The sequence below is a fragment of the Lactuca saligna genome, chromosome 8 (assembly GCF_052625555.1).
Source record: "Lactuca saligna cultivar CGN05327 chromosome 8, ASM5262555v1, whole genome shotgun sequence".
Lineage (NCBI taxonomy): Eukaryota > Viridiplantae > Streptophyta > Magnoliopsida > Asterales > Asteraceae > Lactuca > Lactuca saligna.
This window is the reverse complement of record NC_136424.1, coordinates 77360038-77387890: the sequence shown is the minus strand read 5'-3', so window position 1 is coordinate 77387890 and position 27853 is coordinate 77360038. Positions and strand designations below refer to the sequence as shown.

The window sequence follows — 27853 nt, the reverse complement described above, 5'->3', positions numbered from 1 at the left end:
CCTAGGAATTCCAAGGTACATTCTCTCAGCATATCTTCAAGTGTTTGTATCTTTCTTTCACTCTGACCATCAGTCTGCGGATGGTAAGCTGTACTTAAACATAACTTGGTACCCATTTCCTCTTGTAGACATTTCCAAAACCTTGAGGTGAAACGACTATCACGATCCGACACAATTGTTAGCGGAACACCGTGAAGTCTCACAATTTCCTTCACATAAGAATTCGCAAGCTTTTCCATAGACCATTTCTCCCTGGCTGCTATGAAATGCGCACTCTTAGTGAATCGATCAACGACCACCCAAATCATGTCGTGACCATTCTTTGTTCTGGGTAGTTTAGTGACAAAATCCATAGTAATGTCTTCCCACTTACCCATAGGCACAGGTAAAGGTTCTAAACTCCTATACGGTTTCTGATGTTGTGTCTTGACTCTCGCACAAGTCACACACTCGGCCACATACTTTGCAACATCAAGCTTCATCGTCGGCCACCAGTAGTAGGGTTTCAGGTCCCTATATATTTTAGTCCTACCGGGATGAATCGAATTCATGGTCTTGTGAGCTTCTTCCATCAGAAGATCTCTTATTCCTCCTGACTTAGGTACCCAAATACGATCTTGGAATACCTTCAGTCCATGACCGTTTGTACCAAACACCAACGTTTTACCCAAATGTTCCTCCTTTCGGTTATTTTTCTCAGAAGCTTCCTCTTGAGCTTTCTTTATACTTTCCACAATGGTCGAGACAACTTCAATTCTCAACGCTCTTGGCCTTTTCCTTTCAAGATTGACTTTCCGACTGAGAGCATCAGCAACAACATTAGCCTTACCGGGGTGGTAAAGTATCTCGCAGTCGTAGTCCTTGAGTAATTCCAGTCAGCGTCGTTGCCTCATATTCAATTCCTTCTGATTAAAGAGATATTGGAGACTCTTATGATCAGTGAAAAGTTTGCACTTAGTGCGATAGAGGTAATGCCTCCATATCTTCAGAGCGAAAACTACCGCTGCCAACTCCAAATCATGAGTCGGGTAGTTCTTTTCATGCTCTTTCAGCTGTCGAGAGGCATATACTATCACCTTTTCTCTTTGGGTCAAAACACAACCCAATCCAACCCCAGACGCATCGCTATAAACGGCGAAGTCTTCAACTCCATCGGGTAGAGAAAGTATCGGTGCCTCGCATAGCTTCTTCTTTAACTTCTCAAATGCTTCTTTATGCTTATCACTCCAAGCATAAATAGCTCCTTTGTGGGGTCAAAGCTGTCAATGGAGTAGCAATCGAAGAAAAGCCTTGGATAAATCTTTGGTAATATCCGGCTAATCCTAAAAAGCTTCGAATCTCCGTAGGACTTTTCGGTTGTTCCCATTTCATTACAGCTTCAATCTTTGCTGGATCAACCATTATCCCTTCTTGGTTGACCACGTGACCCAAGAATTGGACTTCACGAATCCAAAAATCACATTTGGAGAACTTAGCATACAGCTTCTCCTTCTTCAAGACTTCTAACACTTCTCGCAAGTGTATGCCATGCTCCTCCTGGCTTTTCGAGTAAATCAGAATGTCGTCGATGAACACTATCACAGATTTATCAAGGAACGGATTGCAAACCCTATTCATTAAATCCATGAATGCTGCCGGAGCATTGGTTAGTCCAAACGACATAACCAAGAACTCGTAGTGTCCATATCTAGTTCTGAATGCAGTCTTCTCTATATCCTGCTCTCTTACTTTCAGCTGATGATATCCTGACCTAAGATCGATATTCGAGAAATAACTCAAACCTTGCAATTGATCAAATAGGTCATCAATCCTTGGCAACAGATATCTATTCTTTATTGTTGCCTTATTCAGCTCTCGGTAATCAATGCACATTCTCATGCTTCCATCTTTCTTCTTCACGAATAACACCGGAGCTCCCCAGGGTGATGAACTAGGTCTAATGAAACCTTTGTCCAACAACTCCTGAAGTTGCATCATTAGCTCCTTCATCTCCATCGGTGCTAATCGATAAGGTGCTTTTGCTATTGGCGTGGTTCCTGGTAACAAGTCAATACGAAATTCCACTTGTCGATCAGGTGGTAATCCAGGAAGATCTTCGGGAAATACTTCCGGATAATCACACACCACAGGAATACTCTGCATCACCTTCTTCTCCTTCTTAGCATCAATCACAAATGCTAAGTATGATGTACATCCCTTGGTCAAACACTTTCTGGCTTTCATTAGGGAAATGATTCCAGAATTCACTCGGCGTTTGTCCCCATACAACATAAACGATTCCTTCCCAGGCGGGTTTACTTTAACTATCTTCTTCTTGCATAAAATTTTGACATCATTGGTGCTGAGCCAATCCATTCCCAACACGATGTCGAAACCATTAAGTTCGATAGGCAATAATTCCTCGCGGAACTTATTCCCATTCAAGTCGATTAAGATGTTTTTCATACGATGGCTAACAGGTACAAACTTGCCACTAGCAACTTCGACTAATAAAGCATTATCTAGTCTATCAACAGGCAAAGCTAGTTTTCTACCAAATTCATGCGATATAAAGGAGTAGTTGGCTCCAGAATCAAATAAAATTTGGGCAGGCAAATTGTTAACGAGAAAGGTACCTAAAGCGACATCAGCTTCATCCTTAGCAGCTTCCAGCGTCATCTGGAATGCTCTCGCCTTCGGCTTTGGTGGAATGTTGGGCTTAGCTGCCTCCTTCTTCTTCGGACAGTCTTTCAAAATGTGCCCCTCCTCATTACAACCAAAACACATCCTTTTGTTGTTCGGACATTCATTGGCAAAATGTCCAACCTTTCCACACTTGTAGCAAGTTAGATCCTCGCTACATTTCCCAAAGTGCTTTTTCTTACACTTTTCACACCACTTCGCTTCGCCTCCTTTTCCCCCACCAAACCTTTTCGAATCAGATTTCGAAAATTTGCTTTTCTTACCGGAACCATATATTCCCTCAAACTTCCTCTTCTCACCAACCTCAACCTTGTTGGTGGTTCTCCCTTTTATCATGTTTTCAACAGACTTGGCAGCCCAGATAGCTGCCTCTAGAGTAAGTGCCTGACGTACTGGCACCTCGTACTCCCATGGAAGTCCCTTCGCATGCCGATCCACCTTAGTCAGCTCGTCTGGAACGATACGCAAGGCAACTTGTTGGTGTATTCATCAACTGACATGCTGCCTTTAGTTAATGTCAGGAACTTGTTCTCCAACTCCAACAGATTTTGAGCTGAGCAGAACTTGCACTTAAACTGCACCAAGAACTTTGCCCATGACAATTGCAGTGGCTTATTAGGGCTCAAAGTCTTCCCTAAAGTGTTCCACCAACGAACGGCTCCACCTCGAAATTGACGCACGGCATAGATAGTTTGCAACTTACCTCTGCAGCCACACGTCATGAAGGCTAGCTCCATTTCGGATATCCAATCCATAACCCCAATCGGATCCTCCTTTCCATTGAAGGTCGATGGTTTGCAAGTCAAAAAGTCCTTGTACTTGCAACCCATTCCATCATTCCTTCCATCACGGTTGTCTCGCCTAACTATCGGTGGGTTGGCTTGACCAACAGACCCACTAAAGTTTCCACCTTCCGAGTGCCCTTTATTTAATTCAGGCTCTCCCACACGAATTGACAATTCTTCACGATTTTGTTGAAGCAACCGTCTAGTTTCATCCATCTGACGATCCAACATCGTCTGAATCATCAATTGCACACCGGCCATTGTTATCGGCTCAGGTGCTGCTGCTACAACAGGTCTTTGTTCAATCACTGGTGGTTGATTCCTGTTTTCATCAGCATTTCCAACTCCACTTCTTGTTCTCACCATTTTTGATCTACACACCGAATAAGGTGAAAATAGATCCTCATTCACGACAGATATTCAAATCATCCTTATCACTCCGAAACGTTTACATGCTAGTTCTGATATCGTAGACGTACGCTTAGAATCCTACACACATAAAGTTTCTAGATCCGGTCGGCAACAGACCATAGATCCGAACAAATAATATCATATATGGCAACATATAACATTTAGCACATAAAGCATTTTAGGCAACTTTCCTAAAATAAACTAGTACTTGTGTCTAAAATATAACAGACACACATCTCAAAAGTTCACTTAGCATTCTAAGTTTAAGTCTAGAAATCCTAAAAATTCCTAGTTCGCTTAAACTAATGCTCTAATACCAACTGTGACATCCCCAAAATCTCGGCCAGAAAAGACCGATTTTCATTTATGCTTTTAAAATAAATTCAGAGTAAATCATTTTGATTTGAAAGAGTTGCGGAATTTGTTCCCAAAAACAAAACATGATAAAACAATGTTTACCAAAGCATTTCATAAAAGAAATGTATTTTTCATTATATAATCAAAACTCGGGGTGTCATGTTCCGATATAGACCAACACGCATAAACGATAACATTACAAGTCTTTTAACAAATATATACATATACAGACTTGTAAACAAAACAACTTGATGTTCGCCCATCTTAAGCTCTTGCGCCACTTCCTGTAATAAAAATAAAACTGAGTGGGTCAGGCTTGGGAGCCTGGTGAGCATATAGGGTTTTCAACCCACAATAAATAATTAAATTAATTATTATCAACCAACAATAACCCAGTTACCCATTCCTGTTATTCTCACTTTATGTCCCTAAAATAACTAACACAAAGGACCTAATCTAAGAATATTTTCATCGGGGTGACAACACATGCTGCGGGGTTTCCTCAGCAATATAAGTCAAATAAGGCAACCATGAGGGGGATGGAATACAGCGAATGAACACCCAAGTTCATTAACACCTACAAGTTATGAACCTGCTAGCGTTCCACTGGACTGTCTAGAAAAGTCCGTGGTCGTCATCTAAATTCCGCTAGATGACTGGATCAAAACAACAACGAGGCCTCTCATCTGTTTATTACACACCAACTATCTACCCATGTTCTACCCAACATATTAGTAGATAAAAACATACATTTTTATACATATTTTCAAAACCTGTATAGCATGCTTGATCAATACATTTTCCATATAACAGATGAGGCACACATACATAACATGTATTTCATGTAGAAATAATCATATCTGTAAGATAGAAGAAAGTGAATATACATTCATACACATAACAACAAAATATACACATAACACGTATCTTGTATAAAATACTTCATAGTTATACGTTATGAGAAAGTAACAACGCAGTCACACGTAAAAACGACAATAAACTTAATACACTCGAACCATAATTGTATTATTATTGCGTTTATGAAAGGTAGTATACACTCACTTGATCAGAAGATGATCGGACAACACTACGGCTTGCAGAAGTAGTAATCATCCGCAGATCTGGAAGATCTCTACAAAAATCGAACTTCTCGCGGGCAGAGCTTCGGCTCGGAAACCGCACTTCTCGGGATCTCGGGACTTGCTTCGGGACTCGGGAATATTACCGGGGCTTCGGGGGTAAAAACGCAGAGCTTCGGCACAAAAACGAGAGGAAATTAGCAATTAAAGCCGGACCCCTCGCATCCTATTTATAGGAGGTTGGAAGCCTCTCGTACGCGGGGCGTATCGCGTATGCCAGTACGCGGGGCGTACTGGTCCGAGAAACGTCATCGCTTACGTATCCGAAGCCACTTGCTGCGATGTCGACACTTTCGGAGTACGCGGGGCGTACTCATTTACGCGGCGCGTAAGTCGGATCAGACCTGTGACTCGCCTTCGGATAATGCTTCCGAATTTTGATTTAAAAATAAATACAAATTAATTAATAAACTTCGGAAATTCATATCTTCTACATACGAACTCCGTTTTCGACGTTCTTTATATCCACGGAAAGGTGAGAGTACGCTCTACAACTTTCGTTTAGACTCCGTCGGCTAATGTTGACTTTATTTTTAATATTTATTTTTAATAGGCCGGGACAGAAAATTTCGTTATAAATTCATAACTTCTTCGTTTGACGTCCGTTCTTGCCTAACTTTTTATCCCTTTGATACTAACAACGAGATCTTCGATTCTCGTTTAGATCACTAAGGCTAAATATCTCTTAACGTAAACTTCACTTTTTACGTTATTCAGCGTTGTCGGTTCTGTCGCGAAACTTCGACAGGTCATAACTTCCTCGTTATAACTCGGATTTCGGCATTCTTTATATCTTCGAAAACCTTGTTTCAACTACTACAATATTATCTAAAGATATCAAGTTTATTTTACATTTAAATTTTGATGCTTATTTTTATTCTTAATTAATCAAACCACATAATTAAGTAATTAAGCACAAAACACATAATACTCAAATAATACAATCTTATTATTTCAAAATGGGTTACAAAGGTTAACCTAGACTATCACATTGCTAAAAATGGCAAGCCCAGAAACACAGGCGTTACACGAAGGTTTATCAACGATTTCTTCTATCCTAACTTTACTAGGGGTAGATGACATTGTATATGTACGCAACATTGTTTTACCATGTTCAACATAAACTTCAATCAGTTTATGTTTACCCACTTATGTACCCAAATGGTTAATGTCACTGTCACAAGCCAATGCAAACAACCCAAAGTCCAAATATGAAAAGGTTCTTTTGAAGTGGTAATAAAAGCAACTTACCATCCTCAACAAAGCCTAGGGTCTCCATCATCTCATCAATACTGTGCCCACAAAACTCATCAATGTCCAATTGATCAACGTATCTTTATTTGCCCTTGACGTACCTCCTTCCGGGAAACTTTGTAAACTCTCCAACATAAAATAATTTGATGGAGAAGATAGTTGGATGACCAGCTGTAAAAGAGAAAGCTTCAACTTATTAGCTTGAAATTTGTAAGTGATAAATTTAACTTTTGAAAATAAGGGGTTACCGTAATGTTTTTCAACGTTTATTTCTTCCATGTTTGCTCTAATCCTCCAACCCACCATTGTTGCTTGGATGATTCTTGCAAAATTTTGAGGAGTTAGGGTTTCTACTCGATTTTGATGAGTTACAGATTAAGAGAAAGAGAGAGTGTGTGTGTGTGTGTGAGGGAGGTGATCGTAAAATGATCAGAATGAATAAACGATTGGCATTGCATTTAGACGCCATGTATAAAGTGATGAAAATACCCCTCATGTGCGAAGCACGTGAGGGGGCTTAATGTTGGGAAGTGACGACTAACGGATTCATAGACCAGACGGCTAATAAAAAGAAAACGTGAGGGTGGTCCGAGTGCAAAACAAAAGATATGGACCAAACGCGCAACTTTAGCAAAACCACATGGACTATTTCAGTAATTTGTTCTTATTTATGTTTAATTATTTTGTATGCTAATTTGTATTTGGATTTTAAATATTATGTAAATTTGATTTTGTACGACAATTTGTATGTCTATATAATTATTTAACAATTTTATCAACAATAGAAGATAATATGTTTAACACGACATCATGATTTCTTTATCAATTAGAAATTTTTTACCATACAAGATTTTTCCATAAACCAATCTTAACTATCAAATCAAACCTGACATTAAAGTTAAAAAAAAAAAATCCCAAACAAAGCTTGAAGTGGGCTTGGGTCTAATAACCGGTTTCGGTTAACGGCGGTCAGCGGGTTGTATAAAACCCTAAATTCCCAAAACCCTCTTCACCGCACCCTGTTATTCACTTTCTTCATATCACTCTCTCAGTCTTTCTTTCAAAGCAAAAATGGTTCGAAGCTTGAAAAACCCAAAGAAAGCTAAGCGGAAGAACAAGGTATTAATTTCCCATCGTTCTAAATATTCACTTGTTGCGTTATGTTTTGTCTTTCATTTGTCAGATAGTTCAGGTATTTGATTTTTGATCGAAAGAAAAGGCTATTCGACTCCGTTTGCCGTTAATAAAAATGAGTTTTGAATATGTGATTCTGTAATCAGGGTTCAAAGAAAGCAGATGAGTCTTCCTCATCAAACGCAATACCTTCAATGCCAGCGAAGGTGTGGCAACCAGGTGTTGATGCCTTAGAGGAAGGCGAAGAGCTTCAATGTGATCCTTCAGCTTATAATTCTCTTCATGCCTTCCACATTGGCTGGCCCTGCTTAAGGTTTCCTACAAAACCAACTTTATTAACTATTTTCATGTTCTTAATTGTTCTTCTCTTCTCACTTTTTTTTTTGTTAAATACTTGATCTCTGTACACTGTATTGTAGCTTTGACGTGGTGCGTGATTCACTGGGATTAGTTCGAACAGAATTTCCACACACTATATATTGCGTCACTGGAACTCAGGTAAACCCTAATTCTGTTAGAACTTAACATTCATGTTTAGCTTCATTTCGTGTATGAGAAGATGATGGAATCCTTATTCTCATAGGCAAACAATGCTCCAAATTCAATTGGAATATTCAAAATATCAAACATTTCTGGGAAAAGACGTGAACTAGTACCAACAAAAACATCCAATGCTGACACCGATATGGACAGTGATAGCAGTGACAGTGATGAAGATGAAATTGAGAACGAAGGACCAAAAGCACCAGTCTTTCAGGTAACACATAGCCATTGAATTTTCAAACTTTCATCACTACAATCTTCTTTTAATCTTCATACATTTCAATCTTCAGGTGCGCAAAGTTTTCCATGAAGGTTGTGTGAATAGAATCCGTGCAATGCCACAAAAACCCCACATATGTGCCACTTGGGGAGATACAGGTCATGTGCAGGTATATTCAAACACCTGAATATCAATATTATCAGTATCAGTATCAGTACCAGTAACAATATCAGTTTCTTGATGTTGTTGATGTAGATATGGGATTTTGGATCTCATTTAAATGCTTTAGCAGAAGCTGAAACAAATGTTAGCAAGGATGCTTCCACAGTATCTACTCAAACTCCTTTAGTAAAGTTTACGGGTCACAAGGATGAAGGCTATGCAATTGACTGGAGTCCTCTTGTTCCTGGAAGACTTGTTTCAGGTATGAAGTATGAAGTGAGAAGTAGATGTTATTTATGTGATATAAAAAGAGCATATACTCAAGTAGATTCTGTTTAACAAATTTATTTTGCTATTTATCTTTTGAAAGGTGACTGCAAGAATTGCATCCACTTATGGGAGCCAGCATCTGACTCAACATGGAATGTTGATAGCAAACCATTTGTTGGACACACTGGTAGTGTTGAAGATTTGCAGGTAATTACCCTTTTGCCCATCAAGGGTAATTATGTAAAAAAACTGTTGATTTTAGTCTCTCTTTTATAAAATTTTTGTTGATGCAGTGGAGCCCAACAGAGCCATATGTGTTTGCTTCGAGTTCTGTGGATAAAACAATAGCAATATGGGATACGCGTTTAGGGAAATCACCAGCAACTTCTTTTAAAGCACATAACACAGATGTCAATGTTATTTCATGGAACAGGTTTCTTTATATATATATATATATATATATATATATATATATATATATATATATATATATATAAAAATTTATTTTTATGATTAGGGGTTTACTAAGTTGTTGATTTTTAATTAGGTTGGCTAGTTGTATGTTGGCATCTGGTAGTGATGATGGGACATTTTCTATTCGCGATCTTAGATTGGTCAAGGTATGTTTTTAAAAAAAAAGCTTATTGTATAAAAACAATGAAAAAAATAACATTTTTTTTTGTTTTAGGAAGGTGATTCTGTAGTGGCACATTTTGAGTACCACAAACATCCGATTACATCCATTGAATGGAGTCCGCATGAAGCGTCTACACTGGCAGTATCATCATCTGATAATCAACTCACGTAAGAGTTTTTCATTAAAAAACATATCTCTATACAACTTTTACAAAATCACCCCCTCATGTTTGGTCAAACTGTCAGAATATGGGACCTCTCTTTAGAACGAGATGAAGAAGAGGAAGCCGAGTTTAAAGCCAAAATACAAGAGGAAGTACATGCGCCTACAGATTTGCCTCCACAACTTCTTTTTGTTCATCAGGTTAGTTGCAATTTTGAATGTTGATTTGTTGTTTGTGATGAGAAAATGTTTTATGTTTTGACTTTTGTTGACTTTTTTTTTTTGGTGAACAGGGTCAGAAAGACTTGAAAGAGCTTCATTGGCATACACAGATTCCAGGAATGTTGATTTCTACAGCTGCTGATGGTTTTAATATATTGATGCCTTCAAATATTGAAACTAATCTTCCTCCCGCTAATGCTGCTGCTTGAAATGAAGGTTTCAGTTATGGAGAAAATTCAGGAAATTTTAAATAACCCGAAAGGGGTAAATTTTGCATGTTATATTTAAAGAGAGCATCACATGAGACATATTGTAGTTTGTTGGAGTGTTTTAAAATTTTGAGTTATGTGAAAATGGGGTTGAATGGTAATGATTTAATGCAAGCAGTCTTTTTTTTTTTTTGGTGTAACTTTTGAGTTTTGCTTACATTTTATATCAATGTTATATATACATGTTAAAAATGTGAACTTTTACGATCGAGATATGCTATGATGATGAAGGTTGAATTAAATAGTAAACTATTTTATTTGTGTTCATTTAGTTATTAAATTAAATTGTAAGATGTTAGTACACTTATTGTTTTTTATTCAAATTGGTTTTTATGACCGGTGATGGCAAGATTCAGTAACCGATTTGAATAAAAAATTAAAATTCTAATTTGTTTTCAGCATTTTTTTTTGTAACCGGTGATGACCTTTTAGTGCTTGATTTGAGTAGATCACGTAACCGTCAGTTTTGGGTAAATTGAATATAATTTGTTTTCAGCATTTTTTTTTTGCATGGGCTAAGAAAACCAGATTAACAATTATATAATTATTACATATTTATTAATATATATATTTTTGAAACGGCTATTAATAGTTAATATTAAACATTTAAAACACCCCATCTCGTGAACCCTTATTTGGGAATTGTCTGTTAGAGCACATTATATTATTCGTTCATAATTTCCAAATAGAAGTCCTAGAAGCAGCTTCCCTTTTGTTCCCTCCTCCTTTGTTTGGACTTCGGTTGTTGACACTTCATAATTCACATTGACGCCTCACACAACCACCAAACCAAAATTCTTTTTTTCAATTTTTTTTTTGACAAATTAAAACTTTATATAGGTTCGTACTTCTCTCGTTCTTTGTACATAAACTCTCTAATTGTAACCCTTGTTGCTATGTTGCTCTTTTTTTGTACATATTATGATACTAACATGTTTGATAATCGACACTCAAGTCATAAAATACCTCTTAATTGAAAAATTAAGAAGTGACCTCTTAAAAATTTAGATGTACCATATTTGATAGCCTCTTATAAAGTACTCTTAATCGGTTAAATACCTCTTAAAAATTCAGACATACAACCAAGTCCGAAAAAGAATAAAAAAAAGACATCCATGCCTTAATAAAACACACTTCCTTTTCTTTTCATACACACGCTCCTTCTTTTATTCTCATCCGCCTAGACACCTCTCTTCCACCCCCATGTGCTACAACTTCCAGAGGGTGTTTGAGATTATTTTTCAAAATGACTTTTTAGTTTTTTGGCTTTTTCAAAAAGCTAAAAGTTTAAAAAAAAGTGTCTATCAATTTCACAAGTTCTTTTAGAATGATTTTTTGATAAGAAGAAACTCTTTTAAAAGTCATGAATTGGTGACTTTTGATGACTTTTGGTTTTTTGGCTTTTACCCTTCAAAAGTTAATCTACGCACATTTTAATTTTTTTTTTTTTTTGGGAAAAAGCCATAAGTTAAAAGACAAAACTACAAAAATGGTCCTTATGGTATGCATTTTTTCCGAGGTTGGTCCAAACCTCGATTTTTTTTTTTTTGGTTTTATGGTCCTTTTAATGTAGTTTGTTTATGGTTTTGGTCTGTCGACAAACTGAATGACTGTAATGCCCTTATGATTTATCTTTTATGTTTTTTCTATTTAATTTAAATGAAAAAGAAAATAATTAATTAATTTGGACCCACATCTCTCTTTCTCTTACAACCAAAAAACCATTTTCTGACCTTTTACTTTCCTCTTCCCACAAGCCCATTGATGAATACTTCCTCATAGAAAATATACCTCTTCCCACAAGCCCATTGATGAACCCACAAGCCCATTGATGAATACTTCCTCACAGAAAATATACCTCTTCCCACAAGCCCATCGATGAATACTTCCTCACAGAAACCAGAAAATCTTATCTTCATGACCAAAGCTTGATATTGCAGTCTACAAACCTATTCCCGTGAATGCCTTTTTTCTATATTGTAAGTTACTGAAATCATCCCTATGGTTTGGTCAAAATTGCACATTTGGTCCCTAACTTTTTTTTTTGCATTCGGATCATCACTGTGATTTGATTTTGTTGCGTTTTTCGTCACTATAGTTTGATAAAAATTGCATGTTTGGTCCCTAACTTTATGTATGTAAGGGATGAAAAATGCAACAAAATCAAACCACAGGGACGATTCGAGTGCAAAAAAAGTTAGGAACCAAACGTGCAATTTTAACCAAACCATATGGACGATTTCAATAATTTACTCTCTATATTATTTGGAGATCTTCATCAATCATCAATTTCATCCATGGGTATGTGCTTCAAGCTCATATATCATTATTAATTTCAAACACCAATGATTTTTCAGGATTAAATAGTTGAGGAATCTGATTCTAGGGTTTTCTCGATGTTCTTCATCTTGATCTCATACTCTAGATTTTGCTCAAATTAATGATTAACAATATATATATATATATATATATATATATATATATATATATATATATATATATATATTGGATTGTCGGATAAACCTGTTAATCGATTATTGTGGGTGATTTAATATATAACAAGAAGTTTGATTATGGAACCAATTTTCTTGAAATTGGTTGTTGAAGATCTTTCACTGGGGTGTTCTTCAACATTTTGAATCTAGGTCTCGATCGTATTTCTTGGTTTCAATGACAACTTAGAATATTTTAATTTCAAAGAGTTGAGGTGAGATACGAAATAGAGATAACTAAGATCTCATCCCTTTGTTTGTTTGTTTTTTTCCAGTTGGTGGTGGTTGTACCAGAGGTGGTGGGAGTTAAATCGGCGATCTTGAAGATGGTGATGGCTACGATCTTCTTTAAGTGTGAGGGTATTGGATGATAAATTCAAGGAAACTCACCATTCCCATTCTTTTGGTATTTGTGGCTCGAGTAGTGGTCGTTCTGGTTAATGGTGGCGGCTAGGGTTGCGATGGGAAAAAGGAAGAAGAGAGAAGAACGTAGGTGATGGCGATGAAGTTGAACGATTTTTGGGTTTTGTGTATATTGATTTTGGAGTGTGTACGACTTTGTATTACTCGAATCTTAACCTAGAACATCATATGATCCATTATTGTGTGTATGTGTGTGTTGTATCAGGAAAAAGAAGTGAGGCTTGCCTGTGTTGAATCTGAACCTAAATATTCATATGGTTCTTCCCCATATCTTTATATATTCATACGGTCTTCATTGTGTGTGTGTGTGTGAGAGAGAGAGAGAGAGAGCCAACCAACAACCAAAGTTGTATGCATTATATGAACAGAAAACAACCGTTCGGGATCATTCAATACAACGTTATGAACATGATACCAAGACAAACCCATAGAAATACCCTTTATGAAAGAAAAAAGATACTACATAACTTTATTGCATTGGAAATATACTATGACTATGTTATGGACCCCCCATTTTTGTTGTTTTAATTATTAAATTATTAAAAAAGATATTAAAAAATATAAAAAAAATGTATAATAGTCTTTTTAATTTGCGGAGGACCATCATAACCATTAAACCAAAATAATCAAGGCTTGAGGTTTGGACTAAACCTTGAAAAAAATAAATGCCAAACCATTCGCCTCCGCCTTCAGCTGCTGCGCTTGTACCGCCTTAACAATTAGGGATGAACATGGTACGGTTCGGTGCGGTTTTTGTATAAAACTACAACCGCAACCGCAAATTGCGGTTTTTTAAAACCAAAAACCGAAAATTGCGGTTTTGATTCGGTTCGGTTTTGCGGTTATTTTTGCAGTTATTTCGGTGCGGTTTCGGTTTTTAACCATAAAATGAGATGGTGCGGTTTTTCAGTTAAAATGTGCTGTTTTTCATGTTCAAAACATCAAAATTTAATCGACTTTTATTTATTTCAAGATTTTCATTGCAAATAAATCACAATTTTGGTTCATATTTATTCTTTCAAGTTGCATTTTATTATATTATATTGAATTCATTTCATTCAAATAATTAACAATATGTCTAACATTTACTAACCACCATTTACACACCAAAAACTAAACAATAAAAATCGTAAGATGATAAAATTGATAGTTTATTTTATTAATTAATAATATTTAAGTTTTATAAATATTTAAATAATATATTAAATTATACGGTTTGCGGTTATTTCGGTTAATTTGGTGCGGTTATTAAGCATAAAACCGAATCGCACCGCAATTTTTCTGGTTTTCAAAATTAAAAACTGTACCATCGGTTTTTGTTTCGGTTTCGATTTATGCCGTTATTTCGGTTTTTTTGGGTTTCGATTTGGTTTTTGCTATCCTGTTAACAATGCACGCTCATCCACGTTGTTCCTCTACAACTTAGCAGCTTCGGTCGTCGTCACCCTCCCACACCTCCGGCACCACCGCCGCACATCTGAGCTTCAGATCCTCTTCAGGTTTGTAATCCGTTCTTCAGAAATCCTTGATTTTTTTTTTCTTCTGAAATCCATGGGGGGCGTTGAGGGGGGGCAAAGTGAGCAGTTGCAAATGACCCAATTTTTTTATTATATATTTTATATACATTTATTTAAAAATAAAAAAATTATAATAGTAGTAGGGGCCTTTTTTCTCTGATCATCCTCAAGACCGCCCTGTTGAAATCGATGATAAGGTCCCAATGCTCTTCTCCAACTCTGATGAAATTGATGATTTCTTGTTGAAATCGATGATGTTGTGATGGAATTGTGTGCTGATTTCATCTGATGGTCAGATGTCTTTATGAAAATTTTGATGGTTTGATTATGTTGAAATCTGATGAAAAGTTTGTTGCTGAAAAATAGCTTGGTTTGGTTTGGTTGCTGAAGTTAGAAGTTTAGATTGGACGGGAGATTGTTGGGTAGGAGTAACAAGTCAGTGAGTGAATCACAGTGTGAAATTACAATCTTTGTTTCTGTTTCTTGTTATTCCGGCGGCTAACCCGAAAAACCGACGTTAATACGGTTATCGGGTTGTTTGGGTAATAACCCGAAAAAACTTCCCGATGCTCACCCTTGGACCCGACCCGAACATGAAAAACCTATTATGCTATTTGCAGGAATCTACTGTTGAGCGGCTTTTCTATTGGGGAATCAAACAGCCTCGCTTCTACGCTTTCATCCCCGGTGATTTAAACACAAGAGTTGTCAAAAGCAGAATATCCCACCAATTTCAATTTCACGAAGGTTTGTTTCTTTTCTTTCTTTGTGATTTTCTACGATGCAGAGTAAAACTAGGTTTAATTGTTGGATGCTTAGTTGAAACCGAACCCTTAAACCCCTTCAGGGTTTTTCATCTACAGATTTTCTTCAAGATACTCGAAGATGCAATTGACTCTTGAATTCGGGTAATTCCTTCATCTCTCTCTCGTACACAGTATTCATAAAATTTTATACTACATACTACTGTATTTCGTTGATCATATTATGTTTGTGATAGTTCTGGAGTATAAACCTTTGATACCTGATTTGAAACTTGAAATATCCCATAGTTTCATACACTTGATAATTGATAGTTAGAATAACTTTGGCACTTGTAATCACTTAATTGCATCTTTGAGTTTGCACAAACCAAACCAAAACACTGGAACCATTCAGCTTGATGAACATCTCTGTATTCCAGTGGAGGACTAGAACTTCTTTGTGACAACGTGAAGATCCATAGCGTCGATGTTGACCTACCAGCTGAAGAAAAGAAGGTCAAAATCCTTAAACTTTTCAAATACAATCACACAATTCTTCATATCTGTGATCCTTTTAGATTTTATAATCTTTCTTAATTGTGTTTCTTAGTTAACCATGAAGCACTTGCTTGCTTGGGTTCGCTCCAATTTAATCAAAGAGAGACCCGAAATGTTTATGAAGGGAGACACTGTGTAAGTTCCCACATTTTTCTTGATTTCTTATTTTTTTGGGCCCAAAATTTGAACATTTTTACAATTTGATTGTTTTGGTGTGTAGGCGACCTGGAGTTCTTGTTCTTGTGAATGACTGTGATTGGGAATTGAGTGGCCAACTTGATACAACCTTGGAAAATAAGGATGTTGTAGTGTTCATCTCTACTTTGCATGGGGGATAGTTGAAATGTTTCCATATGTTTATTTTTTGGCGACAATGAATGTTATAAAGTATTTATCAATGTAGTAAACTGAGTTTTGATTAAAATCAAAGTTGTAACCTTCACTTGTTATGATGTCACTGTGTTTAAGAATGTGTAAACTTGAGTTTTGATTGTTTATGCTAATGAACAATGGTTATGAAGATCTTATTACAAAGAGTGTATTTTTTGCAACCTACTTGTGATAAAAACTGGGTTTTATGGTTAAATGGGACTTTTCGAAGTACAATTATTAGTATTGTTTTGCTTATGATATTCATAACAAAATTGATTGTAGAAGTATTAAAGTACAATTACATATTTTAAGCAAAACTACAAAAACTGATTAACTGAGCTCTACACAGTATTAACCAGAATTTAGAAAAAAGAGAAAAAAATGGAATGTTGACAGTGGGATTTGAACCCACGCCCTTTCGGACCAGAACCTTAATCTGGCGCCTTAGACCAACTCGGCCATATCAACTTTGTTGTTAGTTCCTTCATTCTTTTACCTATATATAATCGTATTATTTGTTTGTTGTTTATTTTCTCTTATTTTGGTGTTTGAGATGGATAAACATATTTTATAAATGCTAAAATCTTGGTTATGTTATATAATCCTTAGGAAACGTGTAGTCAAATTTGTGAATATGTCCAAATAAAAACTAATCAAAGTACTTTCTTTTTCATTTTATTCTTTGAATGATTGTATGTTTATACCAAAGACGATTCAGTAAGTTGGTAACAATTTATTATCCACATTCCTTAGTTTAAGGGAGTGAAGACGATTTGGCCACGTAAAGATGTATAATCCACTATACAACCGATTGGAACAACCTTCTTACATGATTTCCAAAACTTCAATTCAACCAAGAAAAATCCCAATTTGTATTCTGATTTCCTAGTTTGACCATACTTAAATATATAACATAAATAGCTGAAATGGCTAATCGTTTTCCAATCATTCTACACAACAGGCTCCCCATTTTGGCGGGTGTTCATATCAATGCTTCAGTTTCTAGTTTTAGTATCAACAGTTGCGGTCAATTTTCTAAAACACTGAAGAGGAGTAAGAATTTAAGCAGCTACAGAGTACCTCGGCGACTGGTTTTCGGAATTGGAGTTTCATTTTGGTCACAATTCATAAGCATGGCTGGCAATTCTGGCACTAATTCCATCATCGCATCAGCCAGGACAAAAGGTGCTGTTGAACAGGTTCGCTTCACTTTGGGTTTTAGGGTTTGTTATCTAATTTGGGGTTTTCGGTGATTCGATGAATACACCATGAATTGAGATAAGATTCGGGTGATTTGATAAATTATCATATGTACCTTGCTTCCTTGATCATATTTACAGATACTGGAAAACGTAGAATGGCCCGAACAGTTTCCATTCAAGGAAGAAGATTTCCAGCGTTTCGACGAGTACGACCTCTAAAACTAATCATGATTGCATTTCATTCCTAACAATCTTGTGTTGAGCTCCTCGAAACATTTCATTACACTCAATCCAACTTTGTTTGGAACTCCTAAGAACTTAATCGTTTCAGTTTGAATTGGGCGTTTGGTGTTACTGCAGATCATCGGATTTAATTTTCTATGAAGCTCCACGTTTTGTAACCCACATCGATGATCCAGCCATTGCAGCTCTTACCAAGTATTACAAAGAAGCTTTTCCACCAAGTAACACTCCAGGGGTAGCTCTTCTTGACATGTGTAGTAGTTGGGTGAGTCATTTTCCTGCAGGCTATAAGCAAGAACGAATTGCAGGTATGGGTCTTAATGAAGACGAGCTCAAAGCCAATAAAGTAAGAATCAAACTTATGCATATTTTTTTGCATTTTTTAAAATTCTTTTCCTTATCATCTCCCATTATATTGTAGATTCTCACTGAATATGTGGTGCAAGATCTAAACACGAACCCTAAGCTTCCATTTGACGATAATTCCTTTGATGTTATCACAAACGTGGTGCGTATCAATCACAATTAATTTGGGCAACTAACTTTGACATGGGATTTGACTAATCTGTCTTGGATTAATGTAGGTTAGTGTTGATTATTTGACAAAACCGATTGAAGTGTTCAAGGAGATGAGTCGGGTCCTTAAGCCAGGTGGCAAGGCTATAATGAGGTGATACAATGATACTTTTAACGAATGAATTCTTTAGGACAAGAAAGTTAAGGATATGAGTATAAAGATTATGAATCTTGGAAATGAACAGTTTTTCAAATCGGTGTTTTTGGACAAAGGCGATATCAATATGGACATCAACCGGTGATGCGGATCATGTTATGATAGTTGGAGCATATTTTCACTATGTGGGAGGATTTGAACCACCCCAGGTGAGTAATATGAGTACTAGATGTAATTTTTACAAAAAAAACGTAATTTTGACTTTGAAAGTCAAACAAACCGACATTTGACTTTGTAAGAAATTCGTTATAATAATCCGTGCAGGCTGTAGATATATCTCCGAATCCTGGGCGTTCTGACCCGATGTACATTGTCCACTCCAGAAAGTTGGCAACAGCATGAAAAGTGAAAACTAGGTTGGTATGGATATCTATGATGTCGAAATAAATAAAAAAAAAATTATTGTTCAAAATTTTGTTAGGATATGGTGTCAGAATTCAGAAATAACTAAAGTCCATGATAATATAGCATCAGTATGTACTTGTTTAGTGAGAGAACAAGTGTGTGTAATACTTATCATAGTTACTCAACGATTAAGATGGAATATTTCCCAAAATCAAAAGTTAAAGAAAGCAATCCTCGTATTGTATTAATGTATTATTTGTTACCTGATTAAGCTGTTAGACAAGAATAAGCTTAGATTATATGTCCATAGGGTCTCATACCACACCCACGTTATTATTGTACCATATCATTTTCCTTCTTACCCCACAAAACTGATACCACACCTTATCATATTTTCCTTCTTTTTATTAAGTGAATAAAATCTAATTATATAAAATTAATAAAAAGAAAATACTTCATTAATTAAAAAAAATACAAACTACATTAAAAACATAAATAAAAAATGTACTCAAAACATCAAAAAAAAAAAAAACATGAGCTAGTCATATCATCAAAATGTTCGTGCGAATTTCCTTCAATCATTTATGACTTGTCATTGGTAGCGTCGAACAACTCGTCTTCATCAAAATCATTGCCATGTATACGTGTGTACCAATACCAACTCCTACATTTGGTAAAATTCTCATTTTATATTGTAGTGGCAAATCACTTTCCACTCATCTTCTATAATCATATTATGTAATATAATATATGCATACAACTTCTACTTTCCTTAAAAATCGCTTTCCCCTCATCTAAGCATTTGATTGTTGTAAGCAACGCAATTCACGATTGTTTTCATCAATTAAGTAGTTATTTAACCTTTGAAAGTAGTTATTATAACTTCTACTTTCCAGTGTTGATCAAGGGATTTTAAGGCAACATGTTAGGTTACTTGATTATAAAATTTAAACTTGGAATAAAAGTTAAAAAATTTGTAAATATTGGTGGTTATAAATTTCAGGCCTATGAAGCTAATAGGTTTCTCACTTGGAGCACACACAATCTTCAAATGTCTTCAATATCTAGCAGAAACTAGACACATAAATTGCTAATTCTATGGAATCAGGTTTGGTGTAGCGGATTCTGATGGATTGACAAATATTATCATTTTGCTAGAACCGGATTTTGATTTTTTTTTTTTATTTTTATTTTTAATTATAAATTTAATTATCATTTTGTTTAGTGGTTCCAGCAAGTTGATGATTTTATATGTCAAGTGGTTTCTTCATAAGGCTTTGTTTATATGTTGATTTTATAGTTCTTTTTAGGGTTTAATATAAGATATATCAATATATTTCCATCGATTTGTTTGTTTTAGCATTCTACTTTCATATCTTCCTATTATAGGCTTATATCATTGCTATTTTGAATAGTTTATCGAATTATAGCAATGTTGTCAAAATACAATGTAATTTTAACTTCAAATGGGTAGATTTTCAAAGTAGAGTGCCATAATAAGAAAAAAAACTTAAAGAAGAATGCTATAATTGTGTAAATTTGTCAACAGTATGAAAGTAAATTTATTCGAACATGACACCTTGAATGATTCTGGAATGTCAAATTGACTAGTTAATATTATTTAACAAATGTGAATAAATAAGTATGGAAGTATTGTATAGTGTAAGAACGATTCTAAAGAGAATAACAACTTTGACACCTTGAATGATTCTGGAATGTCAAATTGAAAAAATAAAAAGACAAATCTGAGAAATTTCATTCATTACTTTCCAAAAAATAGCAAAAATAATAAAAAATAAATAAATAAAAAAAACAAAAAAATAATCAATCCAGCACATAAATCGTAGATGGGCATAATGGGCTGTGATTTCATGAAAATATATACTAAAAAATAACTTAATGGGCTGTGATTTCATGAAAGTATATAAAAAAACCCACGAAATCTAGATGACATTTGACATCTACGATTTTAAGTATTTTTTTTTCAAACCTTAAATACCTTGGGTGTATCATCCTAATCTTTATATGGTCGAAAACTATATTAGTTATAAAATTCACGATATTTAATAATGAAATTAATGAATACAAATATCTAAAAATTTGTTCATTTTTGGCAAACTCTGTATAATCAAACATATAGATCGATGATAATTTCCATGCATATGATTCGTGATTCGTGACTTGTGAATATCTAGTGTAATACGTTCATTAATTGCTCATTGATAACAAAGGAATAATCCAAAAATCAAAAGTAAACCAAAAGCAGATTCTTGTATTGTATTATATGGTGAAGTAAATTCCACAAAATGAAGTTCACAAAAAGTACAAAACGAATATATGCATTGCACACCACTAGCTTCAACAAAACAAACCCTTTCATCATTACAACTTCTAATACATAACGTACTACTCATTAAAGAACTAGTCTAGTTTACTTTTTGGGTCCAGCTTGTGAATTCTTGTAAGCATTAAACGCTATGAGATAAAGGAAAACCAGAGCAACAATGGCAACGATCAATATCACGTTGGCTTCCTTCCATTCTTTCCGAAGGTTCCCTAACACTCCCGCTTTACATGAATCGCAATTGTAGCACAGTTGATTCGGGTCGTTGTTCCATATGATACAGTCCACATCGCCCATCGGGTTCGTCGGATTAATCCACGTTATCGGATTCACGTATTGATACCCACACACTGTCGGAGGCTTACAACATCCCGACTGAAAACGAATACAACTTTATAATCACATATATGATATGATATGATATATATATATATATATATATATATATATATATATATATATATATATATATATATATATATATATATATATATATATATATGTGTGTGTGTATATATAACTAATCACATGATCACACACAGACAAAACACAAAAGAAAGATAATTACCTGAAGAGATGAGATACGTGCATTAAAGAACTGTGGTGCAGTGTAAGAATCGCGAACCATTTTGGAACAAATGGAAGATGAAGCCAAACACGCCTTTATACTCCGCCAGTTCTCTGGATCGGTGATATGCTCCCGGAGCCATTCCGAGTACCCCATGTAACGATACTCGTCATACTCCCGACCGGGAACGGAGTATGCGCCGGAAGGGTGGGTGACGATGAAGGCGAGTATGAGGAGGATGATTCCGGTGACGATGAGGGCGGCGTTGCAGAAAAGGTAAAAGGATAATAAGCCTTGGTTGTTCCAGTGAGCTCCGATGAAGCCGGTGAGAGCTAGGAGGAGGAAGAGGACGCCGAGAAAGATGATGGGCCAGGGGAGTGAGCGGATGCATTGGTTGTCTGGTTTCGAGGCCAGCCAGATGCCGGTGAAGATGATTGGGATTGAACATATGAGTGCTATGAAGTTTATGGTGGCTATGATGTTGTTGCTTACTGCCATGGCGGAATTTTAGAAAGTTGGAGAAGATGATTGAAGATGTAATGTTTGTTATGGGTTTGGGAACATATTCTATACCCACCCATATAAAAAAATATATTTGGTGTTTGCTTTATAGATTCTGTAAGGATTATGTAGAAAAATAGGTAGCTGAATAGCTGATTATAAAATTTATAAATTGATTCTTTTCTAGTTTTTTTTATGTATGCAATGATATAAAAGATTTGATTGGAAAGTGGGGTTTCTTGACTCTTGTCATTAGTGATTTAGTCATATTTAGTCGTTTGTTGCCTAACATCACCATTGGTAAGCACGTCCATGACTTGGCTTAACATGACCATGTTTAGATTATGTAACAAACAAATCAAACTTTGATTGTAGACTTATTGGTTAAAATGAATACCATGTTGTTCTATTGTTTTAACTACTGAACATAATTGCATTAAAACGTGAGAAAAAAACTACACAGGACGCGAATAAGTTATGGCCTCGCAAATCATTCGAGCACATAACAACCACAATTGCATACTTGTGAATGATGATCACGAAATTAATATATTCTCACAGAATTTTGCACCTATATAAGATGTCATGGTTGGCTAACGATTGCTATCAATTTCCTATCTCTTTCTATATAAGAAGTTGAGTTTCAAGTGCTTTTGTCTCCTATAGGCCATCCAAGATGACCTTGAAAGAGAAAAGAATTGAAAGGTCTGTCGATACAAACTTATATCATTTTGATGAAAAATGTCATTGTTCCATTCTGAATATATTCTCTGGTGTCGGCTTGTGAGGTGTTCATCATTCACGTTGGTGTTGTTTTCCTTAACACTACTTCGATTTCAGTCAAAGAAATGGTGTTGCATGCTTATCAAAATCAAATAACAAAAAGAATTAAATAACCTAAAATGGCTAAAACCTACTCCACATAATCTTCAAGTAATAGTTACGATTGTCAAATTTACTTAAATATGAAAGCATATTGATTACTAAGTTGCAAAACAATTATGTTTCTTAACTGATGATGATCCTCATACGCAACAAATATGATGATCTTCACTCATTTTTTTTTCGCGGTTCGTGATACCTTTTCCACAAAGGTTACAGTTATTTTGTTAAAACTCATCAAATGAAGGTTACCCAGAGATATGAAATTCCAAGAGATTATAGTTACAATTCTTAGTTGTAACGATTAGAATGCTTATACTAAATCTATAATTGAAAATAACTTGAACGAAATTTGTATTTCTCATATAAAAATAGCAAAAATAAATAAATTAATAAGTAGTTTTTTAAGGATAAGGATAAAAAGTTTAAAGCTTAAATTAATAACATAAGATATTTACAAACAATAGAACAAAATAATAAGACAAAACTATAAATTTGGTCCTTGTGGTTTGCAAAAATCTTTGAATAGGGTCAAAAAAGTTTCTGACTTGCATAGAATGTCCAAAATCAAAGTTTTTCTGGGTTTTTAGTCCTAAACTTAGGAAATTTTTGTACTTTTGGTCCATAGAGCATTTGAATTGACTGTTTTGCCCTTTAAATTTCTTTTTTGTATTTTTTATATTTTTCTTTTATAAATATTAATGCAAAAAAAGGAATTAAGTTGGCTCACCCATCTCTCTCTCTCTCTCTCTCTCTCTCTCTCTCTCTCTCTCTACCCACCCCATGGGAGCCCTCCCCCTCTCTCTCTTCCTCCTCATCCACTACTAGAAACATGGGTTTTAGAGATGGACGAATCTGTCGCTATTCCGTCGCTAAATGTTGTTTGAGATGGATTAGCAACAAACTTACTCCATAGCTAAATACAGTGTGGCTAATTACCTAGCAAGGGTTTTAGCGATGGATCAGTTTATCTTTGCGATGAATTTAGCAACGGAGTATCCGTCGCAAAATGGTCCCTTAATACAATTATTTAGGACATTCGCGACAAATTTGATAACAATATTCCATCGATGTTCTGTCGCAATCTTCATATCCTTTTTTTTTAACCCGTCGCTATTCCTTAGCAGATCTCATATATTATTTTTTATTTTTCCATAGCTAATGCCTAGCAAACTTTGTAAATGATTTTTTTTATTTTCCGTAGCAGATCCCTAGCAAACTCTAGATATGATTTTTTTTCCGTTGCTGTTCCCTCACAAATATATAGAATCAAATTTTATTATTATTATTATTTTTATTATTATTATTATGAATATAAAAAAAGATATAAAAAACATCAACTAATAATACAATCCCAAAGCAAACATTTAACATTTAAAGAACACTAATAATAGAAAAAAATATATATATTATAATACCCAAAACTAAACATTAACATTACAATGCTAAAAACTATCAAATCATCCAAAAACATAGATATCGATGTTTACCAAATCATCCAAAAACATCAAATATTAAAAATTTACCAAAGCATCCAAAAAGATCATATGTCCATCTACCCACACATCTCTTCTCGTATACGTTCATACACAGCCTGCTGTTAAAACATGGATGTAAGATGTTATAATCTAGTATTTTGGTAAGTATAATGCTATGATAGGAAAATTTACAACATGGTAGAATTTGTAAGTACAATGTCATCATAGAAATTTTTTATAAAATACAATGTTATTGTACTAGGCTACTAGCTATTCCTTTCAAAAAGCTCACTGGATCAGACACAAATGCAGATCATAATATTCTTCCTTTGTTGAAAAGCAATGTACTTTTTAGACAATATATATATATATATATATATATATATATATATATATATATATATATATATATATAAGAATAACATTATAGGATGACACCCACATTAGAGTTTGTACTTTCAAATATAAGATATTGTACTTTCTATTCAATTATCATGCATATAAAATTTTAATAATTTAGTTTCTACATATAATATAAAAAATTCCAATATACTAACTGATTAAATTAAAGAATGAATTATTTTCTGACATATATTAGCAGTGGTTCACATAAAAAAATAGAAAGATGAATGAATATAAAAATTAAACTAGGACAATGAAGTATCCAAAACTTTAGCTGCCTATAGCTTAATGTACTCTTAATGTAATTTCATACATTTTTCTTATTAACACAACTGTACTTTCAAAATGCAATTCAAAAAATGCAAATGAAGCAGAGCCAAAAATAAATAAATAAATAAATAAATAAAACTAACCATTATTGGAGCAGCAACATGAGAATTTGGCTGTAACAAAAGGATGCTGCAAGAAATAATGCAAAAAATATTGGAACAACATAAGTCGAGACTTGAGAGAAATTAAAAAAGATTCAAATTTAGAATCACCTGCAACAAATTAGAAACAGATGGCCTCATCTCAGGTTCCCTGAAATATAACCAACTCAGTTTAACTGGAAACAAGGTGAAAAAACAAAGACCAAAATACCCCCATTATACGGATTGGAATATATATATATATATATATATATATATATATATATATATATATATATATATATATATATATATATATGGCATGCTTCCTTTGTGCATTCTAGCAATGGTGTGTTCGTGTTAAGTTCTATGAATTTCAACATTCCTAGAGGCCGGTGAAAGGAATTTGATTCTATTCTTTCTTTTTTTATTTAAAGACTAAAATGCCCCCAATTATATGGATTGAAATAAATGAAAAAGTAAAATGATTAGATGTATCATGTATGTACTTGTGTAAGCATTTGAGAAGTAAATCTTGTGCCTCGAAAGAATAATTGTAAGGAATAGGTGGATGAGACTTTGTAGTGCCAATATAAAACAGAGCTGTAACCTGAAATGAAGATAAAATAATATCAAATGATGTGGAGCAATGATCAAAGTTTAAAACATAAGTATTGAAATCAAAAACACATTCTAAAGAAAAAAGTAGTTTGAAATTGAATAGTACCTATTGTTGATATTGTTGGCTCCTGGGAGGCTTTCCTGTAGCCATCTCAATTATCGTACACCCAAGACTCCATATGTCAGCATAGCTAAAAAATGATAAAAAGAAAATAAGAAAATAAGAAAATATGAAAATAAGAAAATAAGAAAACTAGTATCCAAATAATTCGTTTCTCAACACCCTTTTGGATGAATAGAAGATATATGAGTTGTAGCATAGTATTTACTTACATTAACTGTTGTAACTCAATACAAACAAGAAATATATGGAAAGTGTTGCAAGATATGAACTTTTTGAGTTAACAAATGTATCAAGATTCAATAGTAGAAATCCATTGTTTAAGTTTAGGTGTATATTGTGACTTTCAATGAAAACTCAAGAAATCAGGTGTAAAAATGATTGATATAAATGTACTTACAAGCTATGACCAGTTTGAAACTTTAGGAGCCATCCAATATGGTGTTCCCTTGATTGACTTCGAACCTGTCGTAGAAAGAAGAAAACAGAGGAGAACAAATGAATTTTCCATGGCCATTTCCATTTTCCAATAATGATGGTATTTACGTCTTTTTGACAATCTTGTAGATGATATGCTACCTGACATTATTTTGTGTAAGCTCATTTAGTACGGACTTCAATAGCGAAAGTGGAAGGTAAAGATGATCTTTTGAAGGGTATAACTGCAATGTTGTTCATAATGACTATTCAAATAAGTAAAAAACAAAATAATTTCATATATAATTTAACTTGACACAAAATATTTGTTAACTTTCTAAGACAAAAAAAATACAATTGTACAAATTACCTGCATATTTGATGAAGTTTTCACCATATAATCAATTGGAGGAATATTGTCCTAATAACGGAAAGACATCTAACATATCATATATCAAAATAACATCATTAGAAAATTAAAAAAAATGTGAACATGATATGATAATATTTGTTGGTGTTCTCTGATACTTCATCAAAGATCCACTTGCAAACACCAACTTGTTGCCAGAGTTAAATTTATTTGAAAAGGAGCCGAACTATATAATTTATGTTCAACATTTGTTGGTGTTTTCATGAAACACATACTAGAAACACTGACCATGGCCATGTAATTCTCAGTTTGTGACAATGTTTATAGGAACAATTTCCTCAATAACCTGGAGAATAAATACAACACGACAATATTTATCCCAAAATCATAAATAATTCCTTAACCACTCATGATATAAATGATAGACAAAGAATCCTTTTAAGAATTTAGACCTGAAAATGTTTAGAGGTGCGTGGCTGACCAGGAAACTGGGATGGATGTTGTCGATATTTTTTTATCTTTGAATTTGTCAGTACCATGCTTTCAATTTTATCTAAGCTTCCTGGAGAAAATAATATTGAATATACAATCGGTTAATGAAATTATTTCATTAAGGCTACAAAAAATTACATATGCATACTTTACAACAAGTAATTTTCTTTGTAGAATGGAAGGAGTTCGTTTCTTGTATATACCCCTCTTGACTTTGGATTTACCACTACAATGGCTCAAAATGCATACTAATCAGCCACACTTCAAATTTTTCAGCCACTATGTTCAATAAATAGTAAATTGCTTCTTGTTTTCAGCTAGGTACATGCTATTTACTCATCAATCGGCAAGAACATCAATTCACACCTAATC

The 27853-nt window shown here is 34.5% G+C and overlaps 4 protein-coding genes, 1 long non-coding RNA gene and 1 other non-coding gene across 9 annotated transcripts; 3 read left to right on the top strand and 3 right to left on the bottom strand.

The window, feature by feature from the left end:
- Window positions 1-7591: 7591 nt before the first annotated feature.
- On the top strand, window positions 7592-10375 carry LOC145012745 (protein HEAT STRESS TOLERANT DWD 1-like). Its single transcript, XM_078971532.1, has 12 exons — window positions 7592-7747; window positions 7909-8075; window positions 8182-8260; window positions 8346-8519; window positions 8596-8694; window positions 8781-8949; window positions 9058-9164; window positions 9251-9390; window positions 9505-9577; window positions 9646-9761; window positions 9840-9957; window positions 10050-10375. Exons 1-12 carry the CDS (start codon window positions 7700-7702, stop codon window positions 10185-10187), a joined length of 1428 nt encoding a protein of 475 aa, XP_078827658.1. The 5' UTR covers window positions 7592-7699; the 3' UTR covers window positions 10188-10375.
- A 4462-nt stretch (window positions 10376-14837) lies between these two features.
- Window positions 14838-16432, top strand: LOC145013135 (ubiquitin-related modifier 1 homolog 1-like). 4 transcript variants are annotated; one of them, XM_078971942.1, is made up of 6 exons: window positions 14838-15221; window positions 15300-15426; window positions 15543-15587; window positions 15863-15938; window positions 16033-16115; window positions 16201-16432. In XM_078971942.1, exons 3-6 carry the CDS (start codon window positions 15565-15567, stop codon window positions 16316-16318), a joined length of 300 nt encoding a protein of 99 aa, XP_078828068.1. In that variant the 5' UTR covers window positions 14838-15221; window positions 15300-15426; window positions 15543-15564; the 3' UTR covers window positions 16319-16432. The 4 variants fall into 4 exon arrangements, with proteins under 4 accessions (XP_078828068.1, XP_078828067.1, XP_078828069.1 ...); XM_078971941.1 differs by having other exon boundaries at window positions 15527-15587; XM_078971943.1 differs by having other exon boundaries at window positions 14838-15426.
- Window positions 16433-16739: 307 nt separating this feature from the next.
- Window positions 16740-16820, bottom strand: TRNAL-AAG (transfer RNA leucine (anticodon AAG)). The gene has a single exon. It is a non-coding gene; the product is annotated as a tRNA-Leu (tRNA).
- A 325-nt stretch (window positions 16821-17145) lies between these two features.
- Window positions 17146-20234, top strand: LOC145011934 (S-adenosyl-L-methionine-dependent methyltransferases superfamily protein). The gene is made up of 8 exons (XM_078970681.1): window positions 17146-17551; window positions 17693-17760; window positions 17915-18143; window positions 18219-18305; window positions 18382-18467; window positions 18559-18679; window positions 18795-18886; window positions 19879-20234. The coding sequence occupies exons 1-7, from the start codon at window positions 17279-17281 to the stop codon at window positions 18870-18872; spliced, it is 942 nt and encodes a 313-aa protein (XP_078826807.1). The 5' UTR covers window positions 17146-17278; the 3' UTR covers window positions 18873-18886; window positions 19879-20234.
- An 893-nt stretch (window positions 20235-21127) lies between these two features.
- LOC145013395 (tetraspanin-2-like) lies at window positions 21128-22357 on the bottom strand. The gene is made up of 2 exons (XM_078972188.1): window positions 21788-22357; window positions 21128-21594 (listed from the first exon to the last, which is right to left on the bottom strand). The coding sequence occupies exons 1-2, from the start codon at window positions 22283-22285 to the stop codon at window positions 21307-21309; spliced, it is 786 nt and encodes a 261-aa protein (XP_078828314.1). The 5' UTR covers window positions 22286-22357; the 3' UTR covers window positions 21128-21306.
- Window positions 22358-25592: 3235 nt separating this feature from the next.
- LOC145008099 (uncharacterized) lies at window positions 25593-27101 on the bottom strand. The gene is made up of 6 exons (XR_013663270.1): window positions 26990-27101; window positions 26782-26864; window positions 26603-26667; window positions 26188-26272; window positions 25970-26070; window positions 25593-25632 (listed from the first exon to the last, which is right to left on the bottom strand). It is a non-coding gene; the product is annotated as an uncharacterized LOC145008099 (long non-coding RNA).
- Window positions 27102-27853: the final 752 nt, after the last annotated feature.